The sequence below is a fragment of the Dromiciops gliroides genome, chromosome 4 (assembly GCF_019393635.1).
Source record: "Dromiciops gliroides isolate mDroGli1 chromosome 4, mDroGli1.pri, whole genome shotgun sequence".
Lineage (NCBI taxonomy): Eukaryota > Metazoa > Chordata > Mammalia > Microbiotheria > Microbiotheriidae > Dromiciops > Dromiciops gliroides.
The window spans coordinates 273,191,674-273,205,818 of record NC_057864.1 but is presented as its reverse complement, the minus strand read 5'-3'; the positions used below and the strand labels follow the sequence as shown (position 1 = coordinate 273,205,818).

The 14,145-nt window shown below is 37.2% G+C and overlaps 1 protein-coding gene across 1 annotated transcript in view; it reads right to left on the bottom strand.

Annotated features, from left to right (window-relative positions):
• Nucleotides 1-14,145, bottom strand: part of LOC122726312 (muscular LMNA interacting protein) — a 402,484-nt gene that overhangs the window by 189,142 nt on the left and 199,197 nt on the right. The window contains exon 5 of the mRNA XM_043963965.1: nt 8,599-8,670. Within this exon, the coding sequence (XP_043819900.1) occupies nt 8,599-8,670 (72 nt within the window). The remainder of the gene's footprint in view (nt 1-8,598; nt 8,671-14,145) is intronic.

The following is a 14,145-nucleotide window of genomic DNA, read 5'->3' as shown; positions in this document are numbered from 1 at the left end:
GTATATATGTATATATCTTATATATAGATATATTTATATAGACAATATATCTTGTATGCATTTACATGTTATATATAACATAGATTTAGATATAGTAAATATATGTGTAATTTATACCCTATATATCTTGTACATATTTACATGTTTTCTCACAAACTGAAATGTAAGCTTTTGGGGGAAAGAGACTGTTTTTGCCTTTCTCTATATATCCAACTTTTAGTAAGTGCCTGGTATATAGTAAGTACTTAATGAATACTTATTGATTGACAGTTTGGTAGGCCCTACCAAAGGGCTCAGTTCGTTGGCATGCTATTGGAGATCCCAGTACCACCTTCATATCATGAGAATATTTAGTGGAAAAATTTAGTGGAAGACGATGAAAATGATTTGTAGAAAATTTACTCAGTGAGTACACCAAAGGAAAAGAAAACATTTTGTAGGCAGAGGTCTAAAATTATAATCTTTTGGTTATTGTTACTGATTTAATAGCTCCTTCTCTACCGTAGCAGAACAGAAAAGTATTTGAGGCTCAGTCAGTCTTGTATAATGCAAGAAAGTTGGCATTGTAATACATTCTAAGCAATAGAAGGTGCCATGCCCAAAGGAAGTGTCTTTCATGTGATCACACATTTAGAACTAGATGGAGCCCCTTATTCCAGAGGTTCTTACCCTGAAGCTTATGGACCCAGGACTCATGTACAGATTTCAAGGAACTCACAAACTTGGATGGGAAAGATAAAGATACCTTTATTTCAATAAGTTTCAATATATTTCCTCATAAACTATGCATTTTATTTTATGCATTTAAAAATGTTATGATAAATTGACCATAGGCTTTACCAAACTGCCGTTTTAGATCACTCACACCAAAATGTCCTATACAGTCACCTAGTCTAAACCTCTCATTTCACAGATGGAGAATTGTAAATAACTTGGCCAAAGTTAGACAGGTAGTCAAAGGCAGAACAAAGATATGAATCCAAATCTTCTAATTCCAGTAGCTTTGGGCTTTCTGCTATGGCATATTTCTTTCTTTCTCTTTCAATGAAAAAAAAAAGACTTTCTCCACTCCTAGTTTCTCAAAACATCTTTTTTAAAAAAATCCTACTATATCCATTCTCACCATCCCAAATCTTTCCCTCCAAACTCCTAATGTGTGTCTTAAATAAGTTGGATCTTGCCTTAAGATTCACTGGAAGGGGGCAGCTAGGTGGCACAGTGGATAGAGCACTGGCTTTGGACTCAGGAGGACCTGAGTTCAAATCTGACCTCAGACACTTAACACTTACTAGCTGTGTGACCCTGGGCAAGTCACTTAACCCCAATTGCCTCACCAAAAAAAAAAAAAAAAAAAAAAAAAAAAAGATTCACTGGAAGGAAGGAGCAAATTTAGGAAAAAGTAATCCTCTGGTATAGTTGCTTGCCAGGTCCATGCTCTGGTTCCTTCTTAATTTCTGAAATATTTGGGACTTTTTCTCCTTTACTGCCAGACCATCTAATTTAATCTAAACATATTTCAGGAATTCAGGTGGTGACTAGGCCTCTGTTCATTTCTTTCTTTTCACACATGCAAACCATTAAAATGTCTCCAAAATACATGTATTCAAAAGAATTAGATTTATTTTTGAATCTCATGCTTCAAAAAATAGGAAAACAAAATAAGCTGATCTGAGGAATAATATTCATCTCATTCAGTTTTATAGCAACATTTCCCAGCTTCTCACCTTTCTCCCTTCTCTAGTAAAAAGTAAATCCCATTCCTGTTTCTTTCATTTCATTGTATGGCACTAAGTGAATAATAAATATGAACATGAATTAATTCTTAATTTATTTCAGTGTAGATACATGTTTTGGAATTAGATTTCTTGAATAACTTTAGCAATGCAGATCTTTAATGGTATAACAAAGAAACCAAACTTTGTTGTTGTTGTTCTTAAAAGAAAAATATCATCACATGGAAGAGATTAGAGATTGAATTTAATACTACTCTTATCCTCACAGACATACCTTACAAGGTTTCTCTTCTTGAAACAGTGAGAATGATCATAATTTATATTTGAAATTAAAACTTGCACATATGTGGAATTTCAAATCTTGCTTCCTATTCTAACAACAAAGCTCAGAAAATACAAAAGAGTTTTTTAGAGCAATGTGTCTCTTAACACTTACTGCCTGGACCAGAAGAATATCCAGTACATTTAAGGAAACTATATAGTACACATGTCTCTCCTACAGAGTTCAATTTGTAGACCAGAGGTCCATATATCCTTGTGAATAGACAGTCAATCTTTCTCTGGTTTCTATGCTTTGGTTTCTATTCATTTGTGGGGTTCTTCCTACTTGTATTTTATTTTCATGTTAATTTCAAAGATCAACCACCTATAACCCTAGACTCTAGTTCTAGGGACCTTAGCTAGGTGTTTAAATTTAGAATAATCACTTTCTGAATTTTTACTGGAAAAAAAATGGAGTATGGAGAAGCAGTATGGTACAGTATAAATAATGCTAGTTTGGGAGTAAAGGGACCTGGACTCAATTCCTGGATCTGACATCTACTATCTGTATGATTTGAGGTCATTTCTCTCCATATTTTCATATCCTTTTCTATAATATGAAAGGGTTAGAAGAGATATCCATAAAGTCCTTCTAACTCTAATTCTACAATCTTTATAGGTTTAAATTTTGATGCTGGTAATTAATTATTGAGTCAAAATAAAATGGGGTAAGCTAGGTGGCTCAGTGGATAAAGCATTGGTCCTGGATTCAGGAGGACCAGAACTCAAATCTCACCTCAGACACTTACCAACTGTGTGACCCTGGGCAAGTCATTTAACTCCATTCACCTTAAATATCCAGGGCCATCTCCACTCATCCATACACACACACACAAACACACATACACACATATACATGTGTATATATGTATACATACATACACACATACGTATACATGTGTATATACATATGTGTATACATACACACACACACACACACACACACACACATATATATATATAGCCACTGGACCCAGAAGCCTCCAGAGGAGAGAGTGAAGTTGGTGATATTGTACCACCCTCCCTCACTTAAATCCAATTCAGTGCCAGTCATGACATCATCCCAATGTGATGGTCCTTCTCAAGAATGAAGGACAAATGGGGCAGCTAGGTGGTGCAGTGGATAGAGCACCAGCCCTGGAGTGAGGAGTACCTGAGTTCAAATCCGGCCTCAGACACTTAGCACTTACTAGCTGTGTGACTCTGGGCAAGTCACTTAACCCCAACTGCCTCACTTAAATAAAACAAAAAACAAACAAACAAAAAAGAATGAAGGACAAACAACAAGAAGAAGGAGTAAAATAAATCTGAAGTTCCACATAAGATAGATGAAATGTAGCTTTAGAAATAGAGATAGAGACAGAAATATTTATGTATAGATATCGATTAATTGATATAGTTTTATCTGTGTAAAGATAAATATCTATATCCATATCTAAATAGATATTTAGATCAGCATATAGATAGATCTTTATAAATATCCATATCTATCTAGATATAAATATAAGCCAAAGTTTACACACACACAAGTAGTTTTCAGAGTGATTAAATCATAGACCAAGGCCAATAATACAACAGCCTAATGTTAGAGAATTAAAAGTAAGATCCAAGTGCAGCCATAAATTTCTATTTAGTTTCCATTTAGAAGATAAAAACTCTCCCTTGGAAATTAATATCATTCCATATATTATACAACATTCCATCTCCAGACTCCAAGTCTTTTCACTGGTTGTTCCCCCTTCTTGTAATCCCTCCACCCCCTTGTCTCTGCCTCCTTGCTTCTCTGACTTACTTCAGGTCCCAATTAAAATCCCATCTTTTACAAGAAGTCTTTCCAGATTCTCCTAGAGCCTGCCCTCTGAGGTAATTTCAGATTTATCCTGTAATATCTTTTTTTCATGCTGTCTCCCTATTTCAACTGGGAGTTCCTTCAGGGGTTCCTTTGTTGTTGTTACACTTGTTTTGCCTTTCTTTGCATCCTCATTTCTTAGCACAGTGCCTGGTACCTAGTAGATCTTAAGAAATGTTCATTCATTTGACTTGACTATAACACAATATGTCCCAGAACAAAAATCTACATAAAATATGTTCACTTTGGAACCAATACTGATAAGTCTAACTAGCAAATTATCAAAAGGATTTCAATATGAGTTGGTTTCACCCATAATATAGCTTCAAAGCAAGAAAACCAACTATACCCTTTTGAGATAATTTTACAAATAATGTCTTTCATTCTTGGATTTCAACAATTTAAGTACCTTCTTGATTCTTCCTAAAATAGATGTGTGCTTGAGGATTATAATTTTCCTACTTCATTCAAAAATGACACCCTTCAACTTCAATAGAACAGGATGAGCCCTACTGTATAAGCAGATGGGCAAGAATGACTACAATGACAAATTTAGGAAGAACAGCATTATTGAAAAGAACAGCAGAATACTATTCAAGAAATATGACTGATAATGGACATAAATTCAAAAACTATAGGGATAAGGCTTCTGGTTTTAAACATTTAAGTTTAATTACTTGTTGAGTAACAATATGATATAATAGATGGAAAGTTCTCCATCGAAAATCTAAAATCTTCTCCATGTAGCATATTTTGCTCAAGAGCTTATACAAAAGCAAGCAGCACCTAAGTGTATGGAATAGAAATGGAACAAAAATTAGGATTTGTACATAACTGCAATAATTATATGATGTCATGAAATGAGTCAGTAATGAAACTATAGATTAAACTAATGATTCATTCTAGTCTTTATCACATGATGTTACACAATCTTTGTCAACTGACAAATTAAAAGAGAAAATGCACTTTCCTCCTTATATTCCTTTTCTCATGCTGTTTCTTCTACCTAGAATACCTCCTACACCTACTCATCCAATCTTCTCTTGTCAAAATTGTATTCATTCATCCTTCATGGTCTAGATCAAATGCATTTCTTTGTGGAAATCTTCCCTGATCCTTACAATCGGATGTGACATTTTCCTCATCTAATACCTCATGATACTTTGTATCTTTCTGATAGCATTTAGATGATTCGTTCATTATACTTGCTTTTATATGTTCTATCCTCCTGCTCAGGCTGTAAGAGCCTAAAAAAAAACAGGAACCACATCTTTGTATCTTCCAGTGCCTTGTTCATAGGAAGGTACTTGACAAATATTTACTAAATTGAATTCAGTTTAAGATAGTGAATTGTGTGATTCATTGTATTTCAGGACCAATCCTAACAAATAACCAGTCTTCACAAGATTATAGCTATAGAGCTGGAAGGGACCTCACAGGTCAGCTAGTCCTCTATTTTTAAAAATGAACAACTGAGGTCTAAAAAAGTCACATGACTTGCCCAAGGTCACACAGTTAGTGAATGCCAGAGATGGGATTTAAACCCAGGCAATCTGAATTCAAATCTAGTGTACTCTTTCAATCCTGTTCAAGTCTTTCTTACTAAAGTATTGAAAGATATAGGGGGTTGTGGGGAAGGAGGAGGATAGAGGGAGACAATGAGTGTAGTATTACAGTTTATCTCAAGGAAAAGGCTTGTAAATAATCAATTCTATTATCTAAATAAATGGGAATAATCCCTGACACTTCTAAATCCTATACTACCTCATCTGCCTAGGAAGTGAGGGGGATGATAGCTTCTAGATTTACCAAGATAGGCAGGGGCAAATAGGCTTCAAGGAAGCTTACCACCACCAGCCTCAACCCAACTGGTTTGAGAAGAAGTAACAAAGGAACATCAGTAGCACTTCCCTTCACTGTAGCCCTTCCTGATTTGTAGTGATATGTTACTGAGCAAGCTAACAGTTTCCATTTCCCCATAGAAACAAGATTTCCACCCCCTCTCTAAGTTCCCTCAACACCAAATTAAATAAGATAATATCCATAAAGCACTTAGCACAGTGCTTCCTTCCCTTTTCTTCCCCTTCCCTTCTTTTATTCTTCTCTTCCAAACAGTTGGGTTGTCCTGGTCCTATTCACTAAGATCTTTGTTCCTTCACCATTGTATTGGGTGGGACTACATGGTGGGAAATAGCAACATGGAACAGTTGCTTGGGAGAAAAGTATTCTTGGTTGGAAGTCCTGGAGCCCAGGTAGCTAAGGCATATAAAAATAAGGAACAACTTGTGGGTCACACACATCAGGAAGCAACTGTGTATGCTCTGGGCTATAAGGGTGTTTCCCAATTTATGTATTATTCATGCATAAAGAATGATGTGGAGGGATATCCCTTCCAAATCACCATGAAAGTATGAGTGGAGATTTATAAAGCAGTAATTAAAACAACACCTGGTGGAAACTTAATAGCAATATTTGAAACATTGTAATTACCTGGAAAAAAAAATAGTTGGCTCCATGTCTTTGGAGATTATATTACCCAAATAAATCATCTTAAAGTTTTATTAAATATGAAGTTGACATTTCCACTAAGGTAATTGATTTATCTTCTGTTCAAATGTAAATGTCAGAATTTCATTTACATTCCTATCTCTGAATGATATTCATTAAACAAGGTACTGTGGTAAAAAAAATATGAAAGTTTTTTAACAGTTGGTTAGGATAACTGAAAGACGCCAGTTTTTTTTTAAGGACCACCCTTTCGGGGAGGAGACCAATGGCATGAGCTACGTACGCCAGTCCACCTGCTGCGCACGTCAGACTGCCTGCTAGCACTCCACTTCCGGGGTGCGAGCTTAAAAGGCAAGGAGAGAACGGAAGTGGGAGGTTTTTTTTCTGCTCTGCTGGTCTCCTGACTGCACTGCACAGATGGTCTCTCTCTCCCCAAAGGTGGCCTTCTCTTTTGGTGAGTTTTATACGGAATATAGACTAAGCTTAGACTTAAGACGATTTGTATTGTGTGTCTACTTTCCTATCTTTCTAATCAACATCACCTTGTGACTACCATACAATAAATGGTCTATCTAGAAAACCAGAAGCTTCTTCCATTTACTAGTCTGGGAGATAAATTAAGGGAAAGGTTAAAGAGGGGAGATTTATGATCTAATATCCAATTTTAAATCTCACAGTACAGAACCCCACAAGTCAAACTTACACTTTTATTTACAACAAATGAGCCCCCAAAATAGTTCTAGAGCCAGGTGAAGGTAGCTGGTTAACTATATACAAGGCTGAGATAAATGGTATCCTAACCTCTCACATCCAGGGTTATTTGGCAATGTTAAAAGAGCAGATTCAGTCCAGGGCAGGCCTAGAAAGATAGCTGAGTTCCTGAAGATTTTCAAACTTTTTCAACCCTTGAGGACTTGGGAACTTGGCCAAGACCCAAAAGAAATATATCGACCTTCAACAAATCATGTCTTTCTAGTCATCAGTTCTAGTTATCATGGTCGTACAAATCCTTATCCTGAGTATCTAAAGGCTAAATGTGCATATGTTCATATACCAACCTGCCTATTACTTGGTTACCACTACTTCTACTCTCCTGGTCAAACTTTGCAAAAGAGAATGAATAAATCAAAGAGCATTTTACCAAGGACTTCTTCAAGATGCATGGGTGTTGTAATGGATTGCTTAGGCAACAGTAAAATATAGAAATTCTCGATGTAGTCCTAAAACCTCAAAGAAAAGTCCTAAAAGAGAATAAACCATTGGGTGTTTCAAAGAATGAGGGCCAAACCAGGTCTTGTCCTAGCATCCTTCTGCTCTTCAGCTAAAGATCCATACCCAATCACTTAAGATGACAAAGAAAGGTACCTGAGTCCATTCACCAAAATGCTTCCCCCACCATTTTTCCCAATTCCAATCATTCTCAACACTTTTGCTTTCAGGACTCCTTTACACTCTTCAAAATGAATAGTGCCAAAGAGCTTTTGTTTATGTGGATTATATCTATCAATATTTGTTGTTGTTCAGTTGTTTCAGTCATGTCCAATTTTCCATGACCCCATTTGGGTTTTTCTTGTCAAAGATACTGAAGTGGTTTGCCATTTCCTTCTCCAGCTCATTTTATAGATGAGGAAAATGAGGCAATCAGGTTTAAGTGGCTTGCCCAGAGTCACCCAGTTAGTAAGTGTCTAAAGCCAGATTTGAACACTGGAAAGTTGTCTTCCTGACTTGAGGGCCAGCACTTTATCCATTGCATCACCTAGATGCCCTTATCAGTGTTTACCATATTTTAAATTAAATGTCATAGCATCCTTGGGAAAATACCTTTGACCTCACAGAACCATTGACAGGGTCCCAGGACCCCTTCAGTGATCCCCAGAGCACATTTAGAGAACTGCTACCCTAGTCCATTCACCAACATGATTTCATCAAGATTCAGAAATGCAACTGTAATGACCACCTTTATCAGACTGTGAGTTCCTTGAGAGCAATAACTGTTTCTCCTTTCTTTGCATAGTTCAGTGCCTGGCATATGTAAGTACATAATAAACATTTACTGACTTATTAGTAAAGACAAGATTTCACGTCTGAGATATTGCCAACAGAAATTAGAAAAAAATGAGGACTGTGGAAAACAGAATAAATATTTTAAAGTACAATTCACAACTTTGCTTATAAACCAACACTAACCTTCTGTTCCAAGAGTATTGTGTTTGTAGGGATTGCTGCAAAGGCCTTGTAGTTGGACTTGATCTTGTATTGCTAGAATAAGTAACCAGAAAGCAAGAGTGGAGATGAACATAAGAGAGGAGAAAAGAAGAGAAAGCTACATTAGTTCTATCAAAGTTAAAAGACAAGTTATCAAGTAGAAGGGAGGGGAGTGGAATTATTATGCTAGAACAACTTGTTTCAGACAGAAAAATTAGGCAATCGTGTTAACACATTATTAGAACCAAGAGATACACACAAAAATGCAGCTGTGAGATAAATCTACTGACTGTATCCAATTATACGCCATTCAGTTTCAGAGTTCAGAAACACCGAATTTCCATATAATTATTGATGAAACTATTCATTAACAGGATCCCTAATAAGAACACCATTTAGCAAATAGTCTCTCCTTGAAAGAATTATCAGGCATGTGTCATACATTCAGTGTTTATACCACAAATAAACATGATGCCTCATGCAATCTCAGTTGACATGAACATGTGCCTATGCATGCATTACTTCTGTAAAGATAAAAATTTTTAAATGTATTGTCTTTTCATTTGAACATAGAGGCTTTTATCATAACCAGCAGCAACAATTTATAGTTAGATAAGAAAGGTGCCTTTTGAATTTGTACAAGACACTTTCCCTTTCTGGACCTCAACCTTCTTATTGGCAGAACAAGAGGGTTAGACTAAATAATCCCCAATTCCCTTCCAATTTTACAACTCTGTGATGTAGCAGGAAAAGCCCTGGGCTTGGAGAAGACCTGAGTTCAATTCAAAGGCCTGATAGAACTAAGACTGTGGGCAGGTTAGTTCACCACTTGAAGACTGTTTCATTTTTCAAAAAAGAGGGATAGTGTACCTACACTACATAGCTTCCCAGGGTTGATGTGATTGAAGTACTTTGTAAACTGTAAAGGACTTTATAAATATGACATAGTATTATAAAAACTCAAAAGCAAAACCTTTGACCTTAAATCTACCCCCTTCCTTATTTTGTCATTATTCTCATTCTCCCAGCACAACGGTTCTATTCAACAAGACCCAGAAACATAGAAAACAGAATTTCTTGAATTTGGTTTTGTTATGGCAAATTTGGCCATTCGCCATAAGATAGAAAGCTTGGGAACATCATCTTTCAAGGAGGAAAAAGAAACAGGAAATAATCTGTCATCAAGGGCCTAGTTGTCATGTTGCTCAAAAGTCCCAAGGAGCTGAACAAAGTACAAGGTTTTCAGCTTCAAAGGTACCATGTCTCATGCCAGCTTCCAGGGAGGCATTGAGCCAGCAAAGAATTGGCCCTTAGTTCCCAACCCACCCCAGTACTGAGGAAAATATATCAAAGAGTTTGGAGAAGATGACATTTTAATAAAATTAAATGAAATTTATTTTATGAATGCTTTTGAGCTAAATTTTATAACAGTCATTTGAAAAAGTTAAGCCAAGTAAAGAAAGAGACATAAGCAATGATTTTGGAACCTGGGGAAGCTCATTTATGTGAGCAAACTGGCATAGGTCAACATAGGATCAAGGTCAAAAGGCTCACAGGGAATAAAGCCAAATCAAGGAGAGGAAAAACCCCATGGTGTTATTTCCTATTTGATCTAATCATTCTGGCTATCTAGATATTAAGCTAGTTATTCAAATGTTCCATATGCACCTGTATGTATGTATAGTGTGCATGTGTTTATATTCATATATGTATATAAGTATATGTATGTATGTATGTATTCTGAGCCTCAAAAATTTTTGCAACCTTAATAAAGTTACAACAAGAAAAATTCAATCTGCCTAATTTTTCAGATGAATGAGAGAAAAGGGAAAAACTATTTATATAGTAGTTTCTATGTGCCAGGCATTGTGCCAAGTGTGTTTTACAAATATTCTCTCATTTGATCCCTACAACAATCCTGAGAGGTAGGTTCTATTATGATCCCCAATTTATAACTGAGAAAACTGAGGCAGATAGAGGTTCAGCAATTTTCCCAGGCTCACCAGTTAGTGTCTTAAGGCCATGATTGGACTGAGATCTTCAGATTTCACTATTCTAACTATTGGGAAACTGAAACCATGGGGAGGGGAGGGGAGGGGAGGGGAAGAGAGGGGAGGGGAGCGGAGGCTTCCATTACCAAAGTCCTAGTAAGAGGTCAAGTAACTTGTCCAAGGTCACACAGCTAATACAGTCTTATGATTCCAAGACCCTCCTATCCAGTTTCCCCCTATCACCTCTAGGAGGAAATTTAAAGTGTTCTGTTTTGGCATTCAAAGCCCTTCATAATCTAGCCCCCTCCTACCTTTCCAGTCTCCTTACACCTTACTCCCTTCCTCATGTTCTTGATCCAATGACACTGACTTCCTGACTGTTCCATGAACAAGACACTTCAGGCACTCTCTGGACTACAGGTATTCTCTCTCCCCATGCCTGGAACACTTTCAATCCTCCATTCCAACTATTGACTTCCCTGGCCTCCTTTAAATACCACTTACAATTCCATCTTCTATAGAAAGCCTTTCCTAACCCCTCTTAATTCTAGCACCTTGTTTATCCTGAATATAGCTCACTATATAGCTTACATTTGGTTTCCCCCATTAGATTGTAAGCTCATTGAAGTCAGGGACTGTCTTTTGCCCCTTTTTGTATCCCCAATGCTAAGCACAGTGCTTGGCACACAGTAGGTACTTATTAAATGTTTGTTGATTGATTTATATTATTTTATACTGGCTATCAATAATATACTTGAATAAACTTTAAGGTATCATTTCTTTTTTTTGCAACAAACATTTATTTTATTTTTTCAGTTACATGTAAGGGTAGTTTTCAACATTCATTTTCATAAGATTTAGAGTTCCAAATTTTTCTCCCTCTCTCCCTTTCCTCCCCTCTCCACAAGACATCAACCAATCCAATATAGGTTATATATGTACAATACACAAGTGCTCTTTTTATCAGTTCTTTCTATGGGGGTGGATAGTATGCTTTATCATTAGTCCCTTGGGATTGTCTTGGATCATTGTATTGCTGAGAGTAGTTAAGTCATTCACAATTGCTCATCAAACAATACTGCTGTCACTATGCACAATGTCCTCCCAGCCCTGCTCATTTCACTATACATCAGATGTTCATGAGTCATTCCAAGTTTTTCTGGGATCATCCTGTTTGTCATTTCCTATAGCACAATACCATTCCACTACAATCATATACCACAGCTTCTTTAGTCGTTCCTCAATTGATGGACATTCCTTTGATTCCCAATTCTTAGCCACCACAAAGAGTTGCTATGTTTTGTGGGTTTTTTTACAATTTTCCCTCTTTTCTCTTTTTCACAATTACTATTGTTAACTGTTTCCCTCCATCCTTCTCCATGATACTTACTCTATTATCTATCTTCTTTCACCCTATTGCTCTTCAAAAGGGATTTGCTTATGTCTGTCCCAACTTCCAATCTGCCCTCCCTTCTTTTGCCCCTCTCTCTCTTTATACCCTTCCCCTCCTATTTGCCTGCAGGGTTAGATAGATTACTCCACCCAATTGTGTGTGTGTGTGTGTGTGTGTGTTATTCCCTCCTTGAGCCAATTCTGATGAGTGCTAGGATCATTTACTGCACAAATTATATAGATTACTCCACCCATTTGGGGGTGTAGATTAATCCCTCTTTGAGGCAACTCTGATGAGTTCAAGGGCCTTGAGCCTATTCTGATGAATGTAAAATTCATTTACTGCCCATCTCTTCCCCCACACCATAAGCCCTTTCCTGTTTCCTTCATGTGGGATATCACTCCAAGCCCTCTATAAGCCCTTCCCCATCCCCCAGTGCATTCCCCTGACCCCTCAATGTAACCCTAAAAATGTCATCATGGGGCAGCTAGGTGGTGCAGTGGATAGAGCACCTGCCCTGGAGTCAGGAGTACCTGAGTTCAAATCTAGCCTCAGACACTTAACACTTACTAGCTGTGTGACCCTGGGCAAGTCAATTAACCCCAATTGCCTCACTAAAAAAAAAAAAAAAAAAAAAAAGATGTCATCATGGTGCAGCTAGGTGACACAGTGGACAAAGCATCCTCCTGGGACCCAAGGGGATCCCAGTCAAAACCCAGCCTCAGACACAAGACAGTCATCCATTGCATGACCCCAGGTATGTCCCCCAACTCCAATTTTTTATGGTTCTCTAGGGTCTCATATTTGAAAGTCAAATTTGCCATTCAGTTCATGTCTTTTCATCATGACTACCTGAAAGTCCCATTGAAGTCCCATTTTTCCTCTGCAAGATTATGCTGAGTTTTGCTGGATAAGTGATTCTTGGTTGTAATCCCAATTCCTTTGCCCTCTGGAATACCATATTCCATGCCCTCCGGTCCTTTAATGTAGAAGCTGCTAGATATTGTGCTATCCTGACTGGGGATCCACAGTACTTGAATTCTTTCTTTTTGTCATCTTGCAACATTTTCTCCTTGACCTGAGAGCTCTGGAATTTAGCTGAGGTGATTGGTGGATTCTTTCGATTTCTATTTTACCTTCTTCTTCTAGAACATAAGGGCAATTTTCCCTGACAATCTCTTGGAAGATGACGTCTAAGCTCTTTCCTTGATCATGGTTTTCAGGCAGACCAATAATTTTCAAATTATCTCCCCTGGACTTATAAAGGTATCATTTCTAAAATGCAAAGGATCATAAAGATGACCACAAAATATAAAGCTAAATATAGGATTAATATTATATACAAGGTTTCAGAACATACCAGAAATGGACACTGCTGGTCTTAGAGCAGAAAGATCTGCATTAGAGTTCCTCTTCTACTGTATTGTTGCTGTTTTGTTGTTTTCAGTTGTGTCTGACTCTTTATGACCCCATTTGGGGTTTTCTTGGCAAAGATACTGGATTGGTTTGCCATTTCCTTCTCCAGGTCATTTTACAGGTCAGGAAACTGAGGCAAACAGGGATAAGTGAATTGCCCAGAGTGACACAGCTAGTATATAAGGCGAGATTTGAACTCATGAAGCTCAGTCTTCCTGACTCCAGGCTTAATAAATTTATACACTGAGCCACCTAGCTGCCCAACACTATGTTGCCTCTCATAATGTTGTTACATGGATCAAATGAGAAAATGTGTAAAATACTACGAAAATTTATTGGCATAGGGAGCTATCAAGTGACAAAATTCTCCCTACCAAAGCAAGTCATTAATTTTATTTTGCAACTTGCCATCTTAAGAGAATTGCCTAGAACACTAAGAAGTTAAACAGCTTGCCCAGGGTCACAGAATCAAGTATGTGTCAGAGACAAGATGCAGATCTTTCTGGCTCCAAGGCCAGCTCTCTATGGACTATGCAACATGCTTTCATAATAATTGTTCACCCTCAAAGGTCCGTCATATATTGCTAAAACTACACCTTTAGGGATTCATTCCTTAGGGTAGCGATAACATCAACATGACCCTGAATAGCTTTAACAGGGAGGGGAATAACATGTTATTAGTCACAAATGACTCATGCTCTGGAATTTTGTTATCAGATGCTTTCAAAC